The 23,029-nt window shown below is 41.4% G+C and overlaps 1 protein-coding gene across 2 annotated transcripts; it reads right to left on the bottom strand.

The window, feature by feature from the left end:
• On the bottom strand, positions 1 to 21,387 carry PRRG1 (proline rich and Gla domain 1). 2 transcript variants are annotated; one of them, XM_063126521.1, is made up of 4 exons: positions 21,284 to 21,387; positions 6,809 to 6,843; positions 5,515 to 5,675; positions 1 to 3,684 (listed from the first exon to the last, which is right to left on the bottom strand). In XM_063126521.1, exons 2-4 carry the CDS (start codon positions 6,816 to 6,818, stop codon positions 3,181 to 3,183), a joined length of 675 nt encoding a protein of 224 aa, XP_062982591.1. In that variant the 5' UTR covers positions 6,819 to 6,843; positions 21,284 to 21,387; the 3' UTR covers positions 1 to 3,180. The 2 variants fall into 2 exon arrangements, with proteins under 2 accessions (XP_062982591.1, XP_062982592.1); XM_063126522.1 differs by lacking the exon at positions 21,284 to 21,387 and adding an exon at positions 14,451 to 14,516.
• Positions 21,388 to 23,029: the final 1,642 nt, after the last annotated feature.

Here is a 23,029-nt window from a genome sequence, read left to right as displayed (position 1 = left end):
AGGCACTTTGGCAGATGAACAAACTAAATCTGGCTGTGCATTCAGGCGTTTTGTGTTAAAATAGAAATATCAGCATCTAGAGAATTCATATTAAGACCACCCATATGCATAGAAGAGTGTGGCCTGAAAGTCATCAACTTACATCATGATGTGCACACTCTCATTGCGTTTATCTAAGACAGACAAGATGTTAAAATGAGCCTTTTGGAACAAGGTTTAGGAGACTTTTTAATCGGAGTGTACTAACTTACAACCCACATAAGCAAAGTGAAGTTCCTTGCTAGAGAATACAAGTACTATATGCTTTGCCAAAAAGAGTTAAGTACACCACTTCCACCCAGCTTACTGAACTGGCTCTGTTGCCTATGTTTATAATGATTTCAGAGTTTATTATGGGGTCAGGGAAGAACTGATGCATGACCATGACTCTGATAAATTAGGAGGCAGGGCTGGCCTTACCTACTCGGATACCTGAAGATGAAAAGTAAAAATATTGCCCCCTTGCGCTACAGCAGCACTACATAAAATACAAACGGACTCAAAAGGGTGCTCCTGGGTATTGGATGCATGATTACTAATATTGACTAGAATCCCTAGGCCCAACTAACAGGAAAACATGTTGGAGACAAACAAGAACACACAAGGGTTGCAAGAAAGAAGGCAGAGAAGGGAAGTGGATAGTGGGGAATGTGCACAAGGGTCGGCAATCTAACATCACATTTTTTTAATACGCTTGGAATGACTATCACCTGGTTCTAATCTCACCGTAATCAGTGCCCTCCAGAACTCAAGACAACCCCCACCCCAACACGATAGCTTAAGTGAGTCACACAGCAAACCCAAAACCTGTTCTATATTGTAACAGCTTCACTGAGCGTCAGAGGAAGAAGACATTCGACTGAACCAACAGAACAAACATTTTCAGAGCTTAAGTTAAGCTGTTATCTTGAATCTCCACAGAGAGAACAAACATATTCCCTTACCACCACCACCACCCCCTCCAATGTCTGAGAAATGATTTCTCCATAAGAATGTACCAACAGAGTGTCACTGAAACAATATACAACTTCAATAGTGCCACAACAACGCAACAGTCTAGATACTTGGATTGGTATTTATGCTGCTTCACTAAAACCCAACAATTTAGAACTAGCTTCTAAACTAATTTGAGAATATTTAAGTTTTCCTCCCATTCATATAATATATTTCATACAAATTAAGGGTGCCTACACAGTTTAAACTTAAACAATACATAGACCAGTCATTCCCAAACTGTATGTCAGGGCCTTAAAGGGATCACTAGTGTGCTGTGAGCAAAAAATTATTAAACGTTGGCCCACCTCCTTGCCAAGCAGCCTCCTCTGGAGGCAGGTAGTTCTCAAGGGTTTCTGCACTGGGTGTGAGACATGGATCGTTAAGCCACTCTTATCCACAGTGGTATCTCTGTGTATATTTGTTTGAATGATTCAAATCACACCCACACCCACTGCAGATACACATGGAAACGATCTGCCCTCAGAAGAGATTATTCAGTGAAATCAGCACTCTGGTGTGAATCCAGTTTCAATTTAGAAAAATGTGGTGCCCTTAACTATTAGATGTACGGGAAGCCACACCTGACTCCTCGTTAATCTTGTCTAGCAGACCAGACAAATGGCTTAGGATATGGAGAGGAAAGGAATAAGTATGAGCACAAGATTTGGGTTTCTTCCTCTCCTTACCTTCACACACTGTTTCAGCATTGTCTTCCCTTCAGCCTGATCAAGAGTGGCTCAGAGCTACTGGTTTTGAGAGAGAAAAGTACACACAGGCAGAAGCCCCCCCCCCCATTTCTCTCATTACCTTCCTTCTTAGAATCTCAGGCATAAACTGCTGTTCCTACAAAATAAAAGCTTTAGCAGGGGCTTCTCAACACACTTTATAGCTCAGGTTTTATCAGTTGCCAACCCCTGAAGCAAACGTTTGTTTAATAGGAACAAGCATCACTAACCCAGGAACAAGCTCTGATACCAATCAACAATCGCTGAAAAACTCACTTGTACGTTTCTTGCCATACATGTAGGCCTCTTATCTGCTTTTGAAAGCCAGCATGCATAAATACTGAGAATAGCCAGCTTTAACAGAAGCTCTTTGTTGAAGTAAAAAATGCCCACACTATCAGAAATTACTATTGTAACCCAGAACAGTAGGCCATTTCATAACCTGCAATGCAAGAAACAAATATAAATTGGTACAAGTTGCTGAGAAGCAATCAAATATCGGTACACTCCCGTCTGTCATCAGATAAGTAGCACACTGGGGCTACCAAGTAGAAACATTTCTCTCAGAAAAGCAAGGATTTTTTTTAACTTGGAAAACCACTTGATAACTGCATACTCATTAAGTATACCAAAATAAATAAATAAATCCATAGGATCCTTTATGCAGCACTAATTTTTATCATGTGTCTATCACAAATTGCTCCCTTCCCATGCATTCTAATGCCAAACTATAGTTTTTTATTCTGGCACATGGGCAGAATTCTGAAGACAAGAACAAAATTAATTTTGACTATGAGTATGTGTTTCCAGGTCCCATTGTCAGAAAATCGTTTCATTTTCCCTAGGAGCAGAATTTGCTTTCTTTCTTGGCTGAACTTACAGCTGATCACCAATATATTCCATTTCTCACTACAACAATGAGTTTCGTGAGTCAAAAGGTTTCAGCCTTACTCACTGCAACTTGCTCTGTTTGGCAAAGATATGAGTATCACTACTGGTGCCAGTTTAACTGCTTGTTTCTGTTCTGTATGGCTTTTAATGCACAACAAGCCAAAAAACAATCCCACCTCACCCCCCAAAAAATATCCCAGCTGAAAATGAGAATCTGAATATATTTTTTTACCCTTTTTGGCATAAATCCCTTTCTGTAACTTTGTTATTATTGATCCCTTTATGTGTACCACAAAACCACTTTCAGCAATAATCCCACCAACTGACTGAAATGGCATCTCTGGAGGTATGCACAACCATACTGGCGAATGTTTCACAGAGCAAACCAAATTTTGGATAGAGGAAGAGGAAGTGGTGTAATACGGTCAGAATGTTTGAAATGTATAAACATCAAGCTGCAGTAAAGTGCTAAAAAGTCTTAGAGTCCCCACACACCCCTCTTAGGAAAGGAGTTAGTATTTTTCCTGCTTCATTTGGTGATAACAGGAGGTACTGAAATGCTATTCACAATGTCTTCATATTGAGGAGGTGGATCCAAGTGATTTGTAGTTTCGTTTCTTCTCATGCTACTTTCACCAGCAACTTCTTCATATGACGGTGGTGGGTCACAGCTTGACAGCCTTATTGATATGGAGTCTGCATGCCCGTCTGTGTAGCTCAGATAACCTGGAGATTGTCCATTGCCTTCAAACATTTCTTCTTGTGGGGAATGAAGGATGCTGAGAGGCTGAGGAAGGGGTCTTCTACCATCAGCAATGTTGCGATCACCTGTAGCTTCTCTGTTTCTGTTCCGAGCATACATGGAACGTCTACGCATTTTCTTTTTGAACAGGCATCTCCATGTGACAAATACGATAAGAATGACAATGAAAAGGCCAATAATTAATGGAAACACAAGGTAAAATGGGTACCAGTTATGTACTGTGGTACTTTCTCCATGACGTCCATTTGTGTACTCTTTCCAAAACTCCATCTAAAAACAAGGCCGAAGAAAGAAAAAGATTTTCTGAGAGGCTATTTTCTTCCAGGTAAAAGTTAAATGGAGACAGAAGATTTGTATTGCCATTTCCAACAAAAGACTTAGCTTGATACAGGTGTGATCAAAGACATTTTCAGACAGACTTCTGATATGATCTCTTACCAAAACATTTTGATTTAGGGCTACATCTAAAGCTTATGTGTACAGACTTAATAGCAGCCACATCAGTTTTTCAAAATCACAGGCGGATGAGGTGAGAGAAAATCTGTTAGTCTTACAGTCGTAAAATCTTCCCCATTAGTTTACATGTTCAGCACAGTTCAGAGAAGCATTGTTTCCAAACAGCAAAGAATTTGGCATACTATAGTTGTGCTGCCTCTTAGCTTGGATATCCCCAAAGCCAACGTCTTGACTTGAAATGTGAAGTTACAATTTACAGCCCCAATGGCTTTGCTCCCTAATGCTTGAACATAAAACTGACAATGAGTGAAACCATGTGAGAAACAAGGATAGAAAGACTCTATTAGCCCAATCTCATGCTTGCTGTTTTCAGAAGTCAGTCTCGAGTTCAATGGGATTCACTCACAAGAGAGTCAGTGTGGTATAGTGGCTAAAGTGTTGGACTGGGAGTCAGGAGATCCAGGTTCTAGTCCCCACTTGGCCATGGAAACCCACTGGGTGACTTTAGGCCAGTCACAGACTCTCAGCCCAACCTACCTCACATGACTGTTGTTGTGAGGATAAAATTGGAGAGGAGGATGATTATGTATGTTGCCTTGGGTTCCTTGGAGGAAAAAAGACAGGATATAAATGCAACAATAAAATAAATAAAGTGTACTTAGTGGTAGGCTGCAAGAATGATTCCATTCTACACAGAATTACATGAGATGATATATGAGCCCTAATCATGCATTACTTGCATTTAGGGCAGCCCCATGGTGAAGTAGGAGCACACCTGTATTTTTCATCCTGACCTGATATCACATCACTATATCTCCGGCCTCTGATGCTGGTGCATTAAGCACGGATGTCTGCAAAGGAACTCTGCTCACAGGAACAGCTGTTTGCACATAAGGACTACATACAATTGGGACACCTCGTTAGAACTGTGGGGAGCTATGTGTGAGGGGCTCCTTTACAGAAAATTGCACGTGGCATGCGGATGAAGCCACCACAAGGATGTGAGGTTGGGGTCTGGGCAGAGCCTGCTCCAGCTTCACCACAGGACTGCCCTACATGTGAGGCAAGAGTTTCTAGTTACTCAGGTTTTCTTTTCTCTTGCTTTTAGTTTGTTACAGCTTTGAATTGGCATCTTGTTCAAAGATTAAAACTTTTGTTATGCCAGCATAGGATGTCCAGTAAGTAAATACTACACTGACAGAAATACCTATTCTATCTCCATTTCAGGTAAAACATTAGGTGTACTACAATTCCATCCTGTCATACGATTTATTAAATTTTGTTGTACCTTGTGAGACACATTTCAGCCATTTAAGTCTGGCATCTTTGAGTCATAAAACTCTGTAGCCACAGGTTTTGGCAGTTCAATTTATGTACGTTAATCAAATGTGCATGCATGCATGAGCTATAGAACAGCAATGAAAGCAAGTTAGCTCATGTAGGCTGCTGGAAGCCAGCTCTTGACTGATTCAGCAGAAAAGAGATGACTCAGAGCAACGACCAGCCAGATCAAAGACTCAAAACTCTTATATTTCTCTAGTTATTCTCAACTTAGTGAACTTGTTTTTATCTGGCTTCATTTTTAAGCTGACAACAAAAATGCATGAATGAAGCACACCTTCCAATGTGCAGTAACTAACTTACCGTCTTCTCATCATTTTCAAAAGCTTCTCTTGCCTCTTCTTTATTACAACGTTCCTCAAAGCATTCGCGTTCAATGTTTCCTTGCTTAAGCTCTTCCCAAAGTCCATTAGCCCGTGGATATCTTTTTAAGACAGAATTGGCTTTAGCCTCTGTGAAGAACACTGGAAAAAAGGGGGGATTATAGCACTTTAAAATTGAAACATTTAGATTTTCAAATGAATGTTCTAGGGAGGGGTGGAGAACTGGCAGGCCAAAACATCTGGAGGGTCACAAATCCCATGATCTATCATGGCTAGGTCTATGCTGACAAGGGCTGATGGGAGTGGTAGGCCCATCTGGGGGGGACGGGACATGTTGTTCAACCCTGTTCTACAGCAGGAAGAAATTTGTGTCTATTAACTCACTATCCATAGTTAAAATGAACTTGTTTTGTTTATCGTTTAACTCTTCCCATTATAAGGATGTGGAATAGGTGGCAACTTTTAAAACAGTGCCAAGATAAATACAAAGCTTCCAATATTTTAAATACCAACATCATCAAGACACCTGTAAGTTTTGAACCTCTTGAACTGTGCAAGTACAAACAATTCACGTCCATAAAGTATGTGCTGGAATGAAACAGCAGAAGAAGATATTTGTGGCACTAACAAATGAAATGAATTGTTTACTGCAACTTTATTAGATTGTAAGCCTATGCGGCAGGGTCTTGCTATTTACTGTGTATAATCTGTACAGCACCATGTACATTGATGGTGCTATATAAATAAATAAATAAATAAATAATAATAATAACTCCAATTTTTTGAATAAAAAACTAACATTCCAGATCATATTACAAAAATGATACTGTCTTTTTCTTACAGAAAGGCCTCCTTCAGCATCAGGGATTCAGAAAATAATGTGGAAAATGGTGCTTAAATACGTGAAGAGACCATGTCTACTATTTGCTTTTGGACCAATATATTTCCCAAGTTCCTGCACAGCCTCCATGGTTATTAACACACTGTTCAATAGTGCCAGGTCTGGGAATCTATGGTTGTAATATCCCCACCAAACAATCATTTTAGCACTAGAATAACAATTTGATCCCAGTCAGGCTGGTAGGAAAGATTATTAGGTGGGGTGGAGTAAGACAGGAATATTTTGGATGATATAACTGGGGAAATGTGCATGGGAAGAAACAAAACACTCCCGCCCACATACAGGAACCAGAAATACTGGTCGGATATGACATATTCTCAAAAGTAAATGGTAACTCTATAAAGTATATGTGCGTGCACACACAAAGACTTACCACCATCCATATTTAGCACTGCCCCCTAGAAATTCCTGTAACACAAAAAGGAAAGTGATCATTGTTAATGTGAGAAAAGGTTCCCAGTCAAGAAGTAAATGAAAATGATTAAGTACTGTCAAATTATAGGCTAACCCATTTTGAAAAGACAGGAAGCCAGTTGTTATACTCCAGCATTTCATTTAATATTACTAAACATATAAAATTACATTTTGTTTCTTAGACTAAGAAACTGACCTAGAAAGTCATCCAGATAGAGAACATGCACAGGAGTGCTAATGCAACCACATTGTTGCCAAGTCCTTTGGCCCTCCACCACCCAATGAAAGTGAAAAATGAATTCCGTAGTCTCTGTGTAACTGTTCATTATAAAAAACATTTTATAGTATTTTTGTACTCCACAGATATTACTTACACAGTATTAACAAACTGGGCATGATCAGTTCTGTAAAGCACTTCCACATGGGGATGTAGAAGCAAAAGAGATGAGAAGATTATTTGTGGCACTTAAGAATAAATGAAATCACCATTATATGGTCGGCCACTGTGCGAACAGAGCACTGGACCAGATGGACCCTTGGTCTGATCCAACATAGCACTTCTTATGTTCTTAATTTTTTCAATAAAAAATTAACATGCCAGTAAAGTGCATAAAATGCTCTCTCTCTTTTTAAAGAAGTATCAGTTGACTTTGTAGAATTCATCATGCCCAATTTTTTTATTACATATTACCATGGGTTACAACGCTGAGTTTTCCACCCCTAACCCACAATTCAGGGTTTGAATGCTAAACAAACTGAAATATTTGTTTAGGAAAAAATATAAAGCACACTTGTAGTTTAAATCAGCAATACAGGGACTTTTCTGCAGAAAAATAAAGCACTGGAAATTTTTCCACTTCAGACATTTTTCTGCCCAACATCAGCACTATTCACCACTAGCCATAGAACACTCAGCACAAACAGAGTTTGCAAACAAATCTAGAGTCAACTGTGCCCCTCCTGGAAATGCTATTACTCCACCTGATAACAGTAGTCTATAGGATATCAGTGGGTGTGTAGATGAGTCATAGCCATTGTATCAACAAACCAGCAATGTCCTTTATATATTTACAATACAAAACAAGAAAGTTCCTAAATAAGAACTTCAAATGGCTACATCCAAGAACAAAAAATGAAGTTTGTTTGTTTTTATCTCTTTGGGAACTTACTCATTTGAGTTTATAGTCACTAGAAAGAGGGAAGTTGGATGAATGTTGATTTCTTACCAAGTGTCTAATAAGTAAAGCCCTCACTAAACATATTACAAGTTTACTTCCATTAATTGCTTTGCAAGAATACTTTAGTATGAAGTTCCAGAGATTGGTACTAAAAAGCTCCTTTTTTGTTTTAAACCTAGCTTATTATTTTAATCAGAGCCCTCCCTATTCCTAGCACTAGGAGAAATAGGGGAAATTCCCATGCACTCTTTCCTCAAAAAGGTTAGCAACGGCACACTTCCGTGATAGTGGAAGAGTTTGCCTGAACCAAGGAGTTTAAAAGACTTGCACACAACAGGACATAAACCTGCATACCTTTCTCTTCCACATTTCCTTCCTTCCCCCTTACTTTCTTAGTGGTGAGATAAAAGGCAAAAGGAAGTTTCATCCATTCACTCCATCATCGTGCAGAGTAATATTCTGGTGACATCTGGGAAGGGTAGTTCCCCCCTTCCAACTTCCATTCTGCCTCACTTCACTCTGGCAAGCAATAGAGAGGGGAAAGGGACAGAGAGAGACAGAGGGAAAGGAAAATCCCATTTGCCTTTCCCATCTTATTGCAACTTGTTCTGAGAAGGTAAAAGAGAAGGGATGTGTTTGGTGCTGGAGGAAATGGGAGGGGGGGGGGGCAAGACGACACCTTCCAAATGCTGGTTTAGCTCCAGTCCTTCTCCAGGTTTTTCCTGATCAAAGTGTGGGAGAGAAGCTTTGGGAGAAAGATTTCAAACCGAGGAGCACCTAGGAGAATATGATCCCCCAAAATAAACCATCCTCCAACAATTGGTTTTTATTTTAACAGGTGTTTTCCCCCATAGCTTAAAAATGCACCATTTTAGAGATTTATATGCTGCCCTTCAATATAAATATTTCCATGACAGCTTAAAATAGGAAAGAACAAACGTAAATAAACACACACACAAGGATAACACAACATTAAATTCCTTTCGCGCCTCCTGAAAACGTTATTGTTCCAGGAAGCCTTTCCTTAATGACCAGCCACCTTTCACAGTTCACCTTTCATTTTGCTTTTAAAAATCTATTTTAAGGTGTTTTATTCTGTTTTTATTGTATTTTACCTTGTACACCGCTTCAAAATTTTAAATGGGGAGTGGTATATAAAAATTGTAAACAAATAAATTTGCAAACACTACAGCATCAGAACAATTACAAAGGTGTGGGGGAATATGAAATTTCTTTCATCTGGGCCTCAAAAGACAACAGAGTAGATGCCAGCCAAACCTCTTTGGTGAGGGAAGTTTTAATCTCCATCCAGACTCTCAAATGTCTCAAATTCAGCTGGAGGACCAGAGTTCCAGAGGTATGGCAATCATTTGCCATACCTCTGGAACCCTGGTCCTCCAGCTGAATTGCCAGAAGGACTGTAAATACTGCTGCTTGTGCTAAATGCCTGCAGAAGGCAACTGAAAATGTTGTCTTGTTCATACCTCTTGTTTTCAAAGCACAATCTTATCTAGTCTCTGTAAGGATTGCTCAGGCAACTACTGGCTTGACCAGTTCTGTAAGTTTGTCTAGCTTGATAGTCATATCTTTAGTCTTTCCATACAATTTAGTTCATTTTAAACTTTATCCCTAGTGCTACTGAAACATTTGAAGTCCACGAAGTACAGGAAAAGGATTTTTATGGAATGGTGCTTAGGTAAACTGTCTAGGCCATAAAAACCCATGTTGTAATCTGTATCAGCATCTCATTAATAGTCAGGGCCTGTTTCTATTCTTTGTACCAAATTTAAACCTAGTCATAACCTTTAGAAGGTCAATATTTGATTTGTACAGTTCCCAAATTCTTTGGTTTGTGCTACAAATCATGTGGATCTATGTCATGGATAAGCAACCTTCTGGTGCCATGGGCATATTTGGCAATTTGAGAAGCTTTCCTGGGCACCACCACAAAATAGCTACTATGGGGGATATGGCAAAATAACTAACTTGCCCAGAAGACTGGGTACAAGGCCGTGGCAGGGGACTGAGCTCCAACACATTAAACTCACTGGAACCCAGTTTCCAGCTCAAACAGAAACCTATTTTACAGAAATCCCAGCATCCAGTTTAAAAATGGGTCAATGCTTTGTGGAGGTTGGGGACCTTGACAGGCATCAAGAAAGCTGACTGCAGACACATAGACTCTAGGCTTTTCCCTTTTCTTCATTCTAGTAAAAAATATGCTGTTGTTTTTCATATATAAAATTTCTTCTGGATATTAAGGAAAAATCTAAGTTTCAATTATCTGCACTATAAAACTCAACCGTATTAAATTTTTACTTCTTTACCTGCTGAGTGAAAAACAAAGCTGAGTGAACTCTCTTATGTAATCTGCTACATGAGCAATGCAATACGACTACAAATCCTGGTTTCTATCTTCCCCAGCTCTTTGCTGGTATCAACATTCAAAGCCCTAAACGGCTTGGGGCCAGGCTATCTGAAAGATGGCTTAGCATGCTGTCTGAACAGGCCCAATAATAATGTATTGGCTGCATTCACACATCAAAGTAAGCCAACAGTCTGGCTTAGTAAACCATGATGTGCACAAGCAATTTGATAGCACACAGAGGCCCAATCACTCCCAGTTCTTTCTTGCCTTCATATTAATGTCTAAATGAATTGGGATGCCACATGTAAGTATAGCTTTCTGCTACAGCCAAACTGGAGCCAACAGTTAATGGTTCCAAACAAGACAGGATTGAAAGGTTTAAAGCTGGCCAAAGCTGGCTTGCTTGGCAGCGATTAACTATAGACCTTCGTTCAGATGTAACAGAACACTATGCTTAACTGTGGATTGCTGGCTTCTTTACTAGCTTGTGCAAAGAAAGGAGCAATTGGGTGGGATGCACCAGCTCATGCACACCATGGATATTAAACCAGGATAGACAGCTTACCATGATATGCAAATACAACCAGCAGGTCTGGTTTAAGTGCAGTTGTCTAAGAAAGTTAAGTTCTTGGTCCCTCTGTCAACAGAATTCACTGAGGTCAATAATGCAAACCGAAAAATAGCTAGCTAGGCAGAATGTTAAAGCCATAGCCAGGAAGCAGATATTTCCTGCCCCGAGCTATCCACAGGGACTTTGTGTTAAACAACGATGGTCTGTCAAAGACAATCCTACTCTATTTGTCAGTGTTGCAGCTGTCAGGCAGCAATTGTTAAACACAAGAGCAAATAATGCAATTGAGCATAAAGTACATTATTAGATCGTTTATATATCACTTTTCAACATGAAGTTTTTGAAGCAGTTTAGACAGTAATATCGGGCAACAGTTTGAAGACACTCTACACATCTTAATTCTAAAGGACAGAATCCAAGAGGGTGCTTATGCCCCCGCTGATTCTTACACCCCGCCAATTCTGTTGCACAAGCAGTCCCCTATTGCTTGGCGACAGCGATTTAGCACTTTCAAGACAACCCAAAATGAGAGGAAAGGCTCATTTCTGAAGGAGGCTTGTCAGTGGAGTTCACATAAGGGAGCTCTTCTGACCTGCCTTTTTTCAGAAATGGGCATTTTCGCTCCTTTCAGGACTTCTCCTAGGAAGTGCTAAACCTTCCTTGTGTAAGCAATGGGTCCTGCTAGTATAATGGAACTGCTGGGACTCACAGCTTGTGGAAGGGAATTGGTAGGGCAGAAAGGACTTAGCAGGGGCATAATTGCCCTGCTGCATTCAGCTCAAAGTTTCCATTACAGTTTCATCAGTACTCTTCTGAGTCTCTTGTACCCTTATTGGATAGATGGTAATAGCAACTCCTGACTTTTGAATGCTCTGTTCTGAAGGCTCTGGAAAAGCAGCAATGTAAAATGTCTTCTTCCCAGATCTCCTGTTCCTTCGTTGGGCCTAGTTCTGGATGCATATTCCTGAGCACTAGGCCCACATAACACAACATGTTAGTGTCCAAAGAGGCAAGGGGTATTAGATGAAAGGGGCTGCATAATACGCTCCTAATGTTCATCAAGGATGGTGGAGGCCACAATACTATAACCATTTAAATTTTATTTCAGTTATACCTGCTTGTTTTAGTAAGGGTCAAGGATAATCTTTAGCCTCATTCCCACATAACGCTAACCCATGTTAACAAACCATGATTCGTTGACAACAAACAACCCAGAAAAAGAATCCTTTGTTACTGGGTTGTGAACTCTGTGTTGTTTAAACTAGAGATGTAAAATTTCCAGAAATGTTGAAGCCATGGAAAAAACTGGTTTTTTTCCGGGGGGAGGGGTGTTCCCGGAAAAAAAGGATTCCCCCCCCCCAGAAAATTGAAATAATGCAATATAAGCACTTTTTACAGATTGAAAGTCACTTTAGGAACATAAAATGTAATTATGTTCCAAGTTGGTTTGGCATAAAATTATTAGATTTGGTATATTAAAAGTACAGTGCATTCAAACAATTATTACAAATTGAATTTACTTTTTTTTTAAAAAAAAATTGGTAACAAATGGAGCAACAAACTCCTGAACTGTTAGGAACACCTGAACTGTAAGGAACCTCTTTGGTTTTGCAGTTTATGAGGAGCACACAATTTCTTCTATTTGAAAAAGCATTATTATGTGGTAAACTGCCCAGAAAGCTTTGGCTGTGGGGCGGTATATAAATGTAATAAATAAATAAATAAAAAATAAATATTTGTAAATTATCACTTGGCTACCTGTGGTGGGCAAGAATAGATACCAGCCAAGGTATTCTTAAAAACAGATAGATGGGGGACAAGGTACTCTTTCAGACCATCCACTCTGCAATGAACTATGCAAATGCTCTAAAACACAAGACTCTATCCAACATGGAAGAACTACTGGTTGAAGCAGTTAGAAAGAAACTCACAAATCTCAAGATCCAGAGGGTTAGCCATTTATTTATTTATTACATTTATATATCGCCCCATAGCTGAAGCTCTCTGGGCAGTTTACAAACGTTAAAAACAGTGAACAATAAAAACAAATATACAAAATTTAAAACCATAAAAACAGCAATAGCCATGTAATCTGTTGCAGCAAAAACAACAAAGAGTCTTGTGGTGCCTTTAAGTCTAGCGCTTTTATTCTGGCATACACTTTCGTGGACTAAAGTCCCCTTCATCAGATGCATCAAATGTCAAGACGAATCTGTAGAGACACGCTGTAACGTGGAGGTCATTCAAAGAACATGCCAGCCCAGAAGTACAGCTGCAGTGCAAACTGGAGTACAACTGGATTCAGAATAAGTACATTCCCATCTATCAGAACTGGCACAATTATCATGCTTTATTTCCTCCTCCTTCACAATCCCTTTCCTTGTGCCTCTTGTCTTTTAGTTTTCAAGCCTGAAAACAGGGACTGTCAAACTGATTTTTTGTAAATTGTACCAGGAGCCATCTTTGGCTGAAGAGTGGGGTAAAAATGCTTGAAATAAATAAATAAATAAATAAACGTGGAATCTTTACTAAAGTTTTTTTTTTAAGGCCAGAAAGCCAGAAATGACTAACCCAGGAATATGTAGGTAGGAGGGTCATAAAAGATGTTGTGGCAGGTTAGTAACTCTCACTCTCCTCAAGCCTTTGGAATAAGGTGGGCTATAAAGCCTAACAAACAAACTCAGGAATACCAAACATTGCACTAGAACTATCTCTTAAATGGCGTGGTTGGCAATAGAACTCAAAAGGAGAAATAGTCATCCACCTGATTTCTTAGGAAATGACTGGCAAAACATGTGGCCTTGATTTCTACCCCAATACATTGCAACAGAAAGCAATCTTATGGAAAAGCAGCTCACATTTGTTCTCTCTTCCGCTTTCTAGAACTATTTAGAACCCCCCTTCAAAAATGAAATGGTTGGAAAATACTCAGGAAAAGCATTTTTACTGTTTGCCCAAATAATTTTAACTGCAAAAAATGAAGTAATTCATTATTCAAATTACAAAGCCAGGTTGGATTTGAGTAATTCTACAGAAGCTGGAAAATTTATGGGTGAACTCAGTGTTAATTTACTGTTGTGGCATACAACCATGGGGGAAATCCAGTTGTTTGCAGCATATGAGAACAATTTCTAACAGGGTGCGGATTTGTAGGAAAGCTGTCCTCACTACTTAAGAGATAATTTATAATTAATTGAATCCCAATGTTATTGTATGCCTATTGCAACAAGTTACCACCCATTTATTTATTTATTGCATTTCTATACTACCCAATAGCAGAAGCTCTCTGGACGGTTCACAAAAATTAAAACCATTCAAAGTATAAAACAACAGCATAAAACCGTAATATAAAATACAATATAAAAGCACAACCAGGATAAAAACAGCAGCAGTGCAAAACAAACAAACAAACAAATTTAAAACAGCAAAGTTAAAATTAAATTATAGACTGTTAAAATACTGAGAGAATAAAAAAGGTCTTCACCTGGTATCTAAAAGAATATAGTGTAGGTGCCAGGTGAACCTGCTTAGGGAGCTCATTCCACAGCCAGGGTGCCACAGCAGTGAAGGCCGTCCTCCTGGTAGCCACCTGCCTCACTTCCTTTGCCAGGGGCTAATGGAGAAGGACCCCTGAGTATGACCTTAGGGTCCGGGCAGGTACATATTCACCTAGTGAATAAAGGCATTTTACTATCCACACAATATCAGGACCTAATTAAGAGAAGTTATGGAATATAACTATCACAAAAAACCCTCAAGCATTTGAAAAATCAAAATAAATTGGCTTTGATTTGAGAGACTAGGGCCGTTGCTAGACGAGGATTACGCACAGGGGATCCCAGGGTCAGGACGGGCTAAATCCTCCCTTGACTCGAGATACCCAGATCTGCTTGTGGCGCGGTTTTTGCTGCAGAAGGTCTAGCTACCTTTGTGGCTTTTCCCGGCTGCTTGCTTATTCGTGAGTAGCTGGGAGAAGCTGCACTGTGCCCATCAGGCCAGGTGGAGGGTAAAATCATGGGGGGGGGAGATGGGGGCCAGGGGGTGGAAAAGAGCGGACCCAGCAGGAGAGATGGGGGGGAGAGTGGAGCCAGGGTGGGGAGATCACAGACGGGGGGCACGGAGGGGGTATCAGACATGGCGGGCGGGTGATCGGGCAGGCGAGCGGGCAGGGGGGGCATCAGACATAGCAGACGGGGGGAAGAAGAACGGGGCCAGGGCAAGGAGACCGGGGACGGGCGAGTGAGTGGGGGCCAGGGCAAGGAGATCGGGGACGGGTGAGTGAGTGGGGGGCGGACATGGCGAGCGGGGGGAGGACGGGCAAGCGAGCGGGCAGGGGGGCATCAGACATTGTGTGTGGGGGAAATCGGGGACAGGGGGCGTGGGGAACCCTTTATTTTTTTAAAAAAAAAAGCCTTACCTTTTCGTTAGTGCTCTCCTGTGCACATGGCCCCTTTAATTAAAAAAAAATGGCCGACGCGACGGGGCTTTTCCTTACCCTGTCGCGTGTTACGTCTAGCTATGGGCGATGACCCGTGCTAGCTGCAGCACGGCCTCGCCCCGACTCCCCACCAGATTATCAGGTAGGTCTAGCAAGGCCCTAAGTTATTATTATTATTATTTATTTATTTATATAGCACCATCAATGTACATGGTGCTGTACAGAGTAAAACAGTAAATAGCAAGACCCTGCCGCATAGGCTTACATTCTACTAAAATCATAGTAATGCAATAAGGAGGGGAAGGGAATGCAAACAGGCACTGGGTAGGGAAAACAGGCACAGGGTAGGGTAAAACTAACAGTATAAAGTCAGAGCAACATCAAGTTTTAAAAGCTTTAGGAAAAAGAAAAGTTTTTAGCTGAGCTTTAAAAGTTGCGGGGAGTTTCTCAAGGCCTCTACTTAGGCTTTCATTTAAAGTTTCCCTTTTCAATCTCTAGCTGCCAAGAAAAGTTTCAAATGAGATTCACATTTCTTTTGAATCTGTAGTTGCAATTCACAGCTTTTACCAAGCAGCAGGAGAGCAAGTGAAAAAAGCCCAGCCAATTTCACTGCTACTATTCAGTACAAAATGTCAGGCAGCAGCAAACCTTTCTTCAATAATTTTTCTACAAGGATAAAAGAGTCCATATCTGTTGGGGATGACTTTTCAGAAAACCAGAGTTATGTAGAGAGAGGCACGAAATAGTGTAGAAGACTCTATGCTTGAAAGTGGGAACATATTACAAATGCTTTACTGTAACTTGAGCCTATTATTCCGTGTCCTGCACTCTGGGATGATTGAGAAGAGTTCCTGGCCCTCCTCAGTGTGACTACCTTTCAAGTATTTGAAGAGTGCTATCAAGTCTCCCCTCAATCTTTTCTTATCCAGGCTAAACATGCCCAGTTCTTTCAGTCTCTCTTCATAGGACTTTGTTTCCAGACCCCTGATCGTCCTCGTTGCCCTCCTCTGAACATGCTCCTGAATCTTTCTTTAAGTGTGGTCCCCAGAACTGGATGCAATACTCAAGATGAGGCCTAACCAGGGTCAAATACAGGGGAACCAGTACCTTGTGCAATTTGGAAGCTATATTTCTATGAATGCAGCCCAAAATAGCATTTGCTTTTTTTGCAGCCACATCATACTGTTGGCTCATATTCAGCTTGTGATCTACAACAATTCCAAGATTCTTCTTGTTTGTAGTATTGCTGAGCCAAGTATCCCCCATCTTGTAGCTGTGCATTTGGTTTCTTTTTCCTAGTTGTAGAACTTGGCATTTATTCCTATTAAATTTCATTCTCTTGTTTTCAGTCCAGCCTATCAAGATCACTTTGAAGTTTGTTTCTGTCTTCCAGAGTATTAGCTATCCCACCCAATTTTGTGTCATCGGCAAATTTGGTAAGCATTCCCAGCACCAGAGAGACAACTACTACAGAAGCTTCCATGGGGGCTGGCAGGGAGTTTAATGAAGTCAGATCACCGTCTCTGAAGTTAGAACTCTCTGCCACTGGAGATTTGAAACATGCTATGCCTCTACGAGGCCCTTCCAGAGAGCATAGGATTGCACCTTAATGGCCACTTTTTATCTTGTATTCAGCTTTTTGAAACTTGGTTTTGTTTTTAAGTTATTGTTAGCAATGTAGAGCTTTTAAAAAGGTGGGATATAAGCGCTTTACACAAATAATGGAGCAATCCTAGGCTTCTGGAAAGTGCCGTGTGTGTGTTACAGAATACTTCATATTCCTGGGTTTAAAGTCAGAGACAGCGCTCTAAATCAAATCTGGGAATCTGCGCTTCAACCCTCCCCCCTCACAGCTGGCGCAGAAAGAACCATGCCGGCTGCCTCAGAGAAGGGGAAAAGGGGTTGTTCTGGTGAGTGGGGAGGGGACTGGAGAGGCTGGGATACAAGCCATCTTGAGACCTCTCCAGCCCCCTTCCCTCCCCCTCTGGAACGCTCCAACTAGACAGGCAAAGAGTCCATCAAGTGAAAATGCAGAGCAGGAGGAGCTGTGGAGGGGAAGGTTGTCTACACTGCTCCTCCCACTCTGCAATAGAAGATCATAAGTCTCCGAGTTCAGAGGCTTTTAAGCAATGAAGGCAGAAGTCATAGGACTGCACCCTAAGTAGACTTCACTGCCAGGGTAGAATTCTCATTTCAGACTACAGTATTGATTTAATCTGTCAGGTGTTTTCTTGGCCCGTAGCATCACTAAATTTATGATATGCCAATTTCAAAGTGCACACATTTCAGACAAGATGTTCTTCCATTTCAGCAGAGTAGGACTATGTATAAGTGAATGGATCCTACTGAAAATATAATTAAATTTTTACTTGCTAAATTGATTCTTAAAACCAGACTGAGCAAGATAATTTATTAAAATGGCCATTCAACGGCACTTATAAGCTTGGAAAATGATCAATGCATTTATCAAGGAGTAGGAAAGCACTTAATATGCCAAAAACTAGAAGATTTTTTTCCTTATGTGTAATGGAAGTGTGGGGAGGCATTTATTTATTGAAGAATGTTCACTCATTTATTAAATATATTTTTCAGCTTAATGTGACAGACTGGATCCTTTGATGGTTTCACTAAATTTAGCTCTGGGCCTGTTCAGATGTCACATTAAGCCATTGTGGATCGTTCAAAAATGTCCCATCCCCCCAACGGTGGAAGTACCCATCTCTCATACCCACCTTCTGCAGTGGGGGATAGTTCCCATGTAATCTGTTGGGCTCCCCGTAGTCCGCGCGAATGAAAAAGCAGCTAAACATAGAGATGACCAGCTCTAGCCAGCACACATAATCCTTACTGTCACATGGTGCCTACTTGGATACACGGGCACAGCAGTGGGAGACTGTGAAGTTATCCTCAGAGCACAAAGGGGCAAGTAAACCAAGGTAATTCATGGGGGACGGGAGCGACTGGTCATGTGTCAGGAGCACATTGTGGTTTGCCTCCCCTTCCCACTCTGTGGATAATTTATCCACCCCCCATGACCATGTGAATAGGGCCGCTTTGTCCCTTCAGATAAACAGAACTAAAAATTATATTTTCTCACTACAGCTTGAAACATGTTTGGAAACAAAGTCACAGAATAGTAGAGTTGGAAGGGGCCTATAAGGCCATCAAGTCCAACCCCCTGCTCAATGCAGGAATCCACCCTACAGCATACCTGACAGATAGCTGTCCAGCTGCCTCTTGAAGGCGTCTAGTATGGGAGAGTCCACTACCTCCCTAGGTAATTGGTTCCATTGTAGTACTGCTCTAACAGTCAGGAAGTTTTTTCTGATGTCCAGCCGGAATCTGCCTTCCTGTAACTTGAGCCCATTATTCCTGTGACAACCTTTCAAGTACTTGAAATATTATTGAAGTCCAAGCAAAAGAGTTAATGAAGAAAGTTTGGGAACAATTAGATGTGGTTAGATTAGCAGGATTTTTGAGAAATTAAAGAAAATTGTAATTTAACTTGGAAGAATGGAAGCCAAACAATTCAGTATGTTGACAAAGCAATCCTACCAGCAGAGGGGTGTGTGTGTGTGTGTGTGTGCGTGTGTGTGTGCGTGAGAGAGAGAGAGAGAGCGATATCCTAAGGCAAAGGACCCACCTAACAGCTTCCCTCTTGTTGATTCCAATGAGAGGAAAATAAATTATGCCTGCTCCACAACTGCCACAGTTCTTTTCCCATTCCAGAGTTGTGTCAGAGACACAAGAGGGCTTTGGACCATTCAGATCCACAACCTCACCTGAAATGCCTCCTTTGTGCTCTCTTAGGATTTCAATGCAACATAAAGTTGAGGATTGAACCATGGATAATGAATGTTATGAATGGTATAACAGTAGGGTTTGTTTTTAAAAGGTATCACTGTGTGCATAGTTTTAAATATATTGAAAGAAGTATAATTAGGTTTGATATTTTGTGTGATGTGCTTTACGTGATGTAAACTGAAAAATTTCATAATATAAAAAAGGACAAAATATAGATATGAATGGTGAGAGAGTAAGCCTGTTTTGATCAACAATACACAGCCTCCTATAATTGCAAAGCTGATTAGATTTACAGATTTTTCTAGGAATTTACTTGCCTGAAACCACAATAGTGTTTGTAGAGATTTTAATATGTTTGCTTTAAAAAAAATTACACATTTAATGTGTAAAACTGAGGCCAAAAGAAGGGTGAAGAACATCAAGAGTATTGATTAGATCATCACCTTCATCAAAAAAGCTTTTTTTAAAGCAAAGTTAAGATGTTTAAAAACAGACATTCCTCAAATTAATATAAACATGTTTCCTTGCACTTGCATGTGACATATATGAAGGCTTGTGCCTACAAAAATGTATGTGCTTGCATATAAATAATCACACATTTGTGTTCCATTTTATGCTAAAATACATGAAAACAAGCTCAGTCCACGTATGTGCAAACTCAGAGGAATTAATGCATGTACATGTCCCTCATATTTGATGCAGGGTGTGGATTTGTAGTGGGACACTCACATAAATAAGTCAAGTCATAACTTGCAGCAATTGGTGCCATCTAGTAATAAACCCTGCGGTCCCTCAGGAGAACTTTATAAATGCATATTTAATTTGGCAAGATATAGATAGCAGAGATAAATTAAATGCCAAGTAATTGAATGCAGCCATTTGGCAATGGACATATATTCTGCAGCAAACTTTGAAATACAATGCCTTCTCTCTCTCAAAGTAAAGACAACGACAATACAGAAAAGGTTTGAAGAGGTCAAGGCTCAGAGTCTGAAGAAACCAGACATCATGGAGAACAGTTTCCTGGTAAACTCAACATGGATTGAATTGCCAGGAGAATGAGTGAGTTAACACTGCGAAAAGCAGGGAGGTGGAGGAGGACAAGAGAAGCCATTGCTTAAGGTCACTTCATTCAGAGAAGCCATTTAACTGGAAGAAAGGACACCGATGTCAAGGAGTAGAAAATAAATTAAAGCAAGTACCTCCTTGAAATCCCTCCACCTCTTGATTAATTTTAAAACTACTATTTACATTCCTTCGGGTGTACATCCTGTCAACTTCCTCCTCCTCGGAGTAAAGCTGAAGCGTAACCTCCAGATGAACTGTTTGCTTTCTAAGTAATGTGACAACCACAGACACCGACGTGATAGGGGCACGGTGCGGGAGGGCGTTTCCTGATCGCTCGAAGTATCGGGATGGTTTCCCCGAACTCCAGTTTGCCATCCGCGCGTCGGCTTCCTGAAACTCAACTCAATCCGGAGAACTGCGGTCTCTCACAACATAGTGATCTATCAATCCCCCAAAGAACCGCCAACAGCAAACTAAACTACCGACACTCGGGACTAGTATCTAGCATTACTCCTACTTAGAGTAAGCCCATTGAAATGAACAGGACTCAAGTTAGTCGCGACTAAACTACGTCCCATTCACGTCAATGGGTCCACGCTACGCACGATTTACACTGGACACTGCCCGTTTCTCAGCGGGGGTCCACGCAAGGCCACTGCTGCAGCTTCCTAGGGCAGGAAAGGGAGTTGCCCAGAAAGCTGGCCAAACTGCCTGGCCTTTTGTTGTGGGCCGCAAGCCCCACGGCCCGCAGGAGTCCGCGTGAGACCTCCTCGCCCAGGTCAATCCGCTGCCCGGCTGACCTGCTGCCCCTGGACGCGATTCCGCCGTTCCAAGCCCCGCCAGGGGACTTCCCAAAGCCGCTCCAAAGTCACACAGTCCGCTCTGTTTACCGAGAAACCCGCAGCCCCGTCGGGGAGGGGGTGGCCCTTTCTCCCGCCGTCTCCAGCATCCCCCTCGCCGTCCCAGCCCACCGCCGGGCGCCCATGACGACCCCAAAACACACAAACCTCGCCAAGCCAGGGACGGCCGGTTCCAACGGCTTGGAAGTCGCCCAGCCTCTTCCACTCCAGCAGCTTAGACGCCCGGGCTTCGCGCAAGCGCTATTGCGCGCTCCAACTCCACCCCCGGGATTCCTGAAGCTGGGAAAAAAAGCGAACGAGCGCGCCGAGGGCGGGAATGGAATGAGCGAGCCCCGCGCGGCTCCGCCCGCCTCCCACTGCGGCTCTTTACTAATCCCGCGCTGTAACGGTTTGCGTTTCCAATTCACTTCGGGGCAGGGAGGCTGGGTCTAGTGTTGAGGGCGCTTCTTTTGAGTTATCCTCGCGTAAGGAAGGACTTTCCGACAAGAAAATAGTGATAATAGTCCACGCACGGAACACGGAGTTCCGGGGTCGTAGATTTGTGAATTTTTCGGAGGAGGAGGGGAATGGGGCGGGCAAAACATGGAAAAGGGGCTAGGCTTATTTGTTTACATTTCTATTTCTGGAAAACATCCTTCACCAATAATGGATCCTAGAGACTTTAAAGCCACATCTTAAAATAACAAGTACTCAACAAAAATAATTACATTTTAATTATATTTTGATCGTTTACACACTACCCCACCATATTCCTATACAATATACCATCCAGATTGAAGCCCAAGATAAAAAAAAATCTTTTTATGAATTAAAACAAGTTTATTATAGCTAACAAGGGGAAGCACTGAAGGTGCTAAGTAAACAAAGCACCAAGGAGAAGAAATACATTCTGGATATGCATTGCTAGGATTCTTCCACACTGAATGTATTTCTTCTGATTGGTGCTGCCTAGATGAACTCATTAGCTATAATGGTAAAATCCAACTCCAAACTGATCTCTTTATGTTCATATAGAACAGCTATGCAAAGGATAGAAAACTTGTTATATATTCATTCATTGAGACAATAAAAATATTCCCTTTGTGTATGAAAATTTACTTCTTTTCCCTCCCCCTTCAAATGGGTAGTCGCCGTCCCCCACACCATTTCTCCCACATGGCTAAATATAAAATAGAGATGGGATAAAAATGGGCCCAGGGGGAGGCAGTATGTTGCAGTGGTTCCACTCCTACTTGGATGGCCGATTCCAGAAGGTGGTGCTGGGGGATTATTGCTCTGTGCCATTGCTTTTGGCCATGGGGTTCCACAGGGCTCTATTTCATCCCCTATGCGGTTCAACATTTACATGAAACCGTTGGGAGAGGTTATCCAGAGATGTGGGTTGAGGTGTCAATATGCGGATGACACCCAGCTCTACCTCTCCTTTTCATGAAACCCAGGTGAGGCAGTGGCTGTTCTGAATCAGTGCCTGAGCACGGTAATGGACTGGATGAGGGCCAACAAACTGAGACTCAGTCCAGACAAGACGAAGGTACTGTTAGCGGGTGGTTTCCTGTCCGGCTAGGTGATGTTCATCCTGTTCTGGAGGGGGTTGCACTATCCCTAAAGGATCAGGTTTATAGTTTGGGGGTGCTCTTGGATCCAGAACTGTCACTTGATGGTTTTAAATTTCTGTATATTTGTTTTTACTGTTCACTGTTTTTAATTTGTGTAAACCACTCAGAGAGCTTTGGCTGTTGGGCGGTATAATTTTTTTTTGCAAATAAATAAATAATTAAATAAATAAATAATTTTCTTTGTTACTAATGTAGATGGTTTTCTCTGTTGTTGTTTTATATTATTTTTTTACTGCTCCTCATAAACTGGCAAAACCAAAGAGGTTCCTTACAGTTC

Source organism: Elgaria multicarinata, chromosome 5, assembly GCF_023053635.1.
Source record: "Elgaria multicarinata webbii isolate HBS135686 ecotype San Diego chromosome 5, rElgMul1.1.pri, whole genome shotgun sequence".
In the NCBI taxonomy this organism is placed as follows: domain Eukaryota; kingdom Metazoa; phylum Chordata; class Lepidosauria; order Squamata; family Anguidae; genus Elgaria; species Elgaria multicarinata.
This window is presented reverse-complemented; position numbering and strand designations above follow the sequence as displayed.

Coding starts and splice junctions, on each gene's coding strand:
- PRRG1 (XM_063126521.1), bottom strand. Junction 3,685..5,514: donor TTGAAAATGATGAGAAGACG/GTAAGTTAGTTA, acceptor CCTTGTTTTTAG/ATGGAGTTTTGGAAAGAGTA.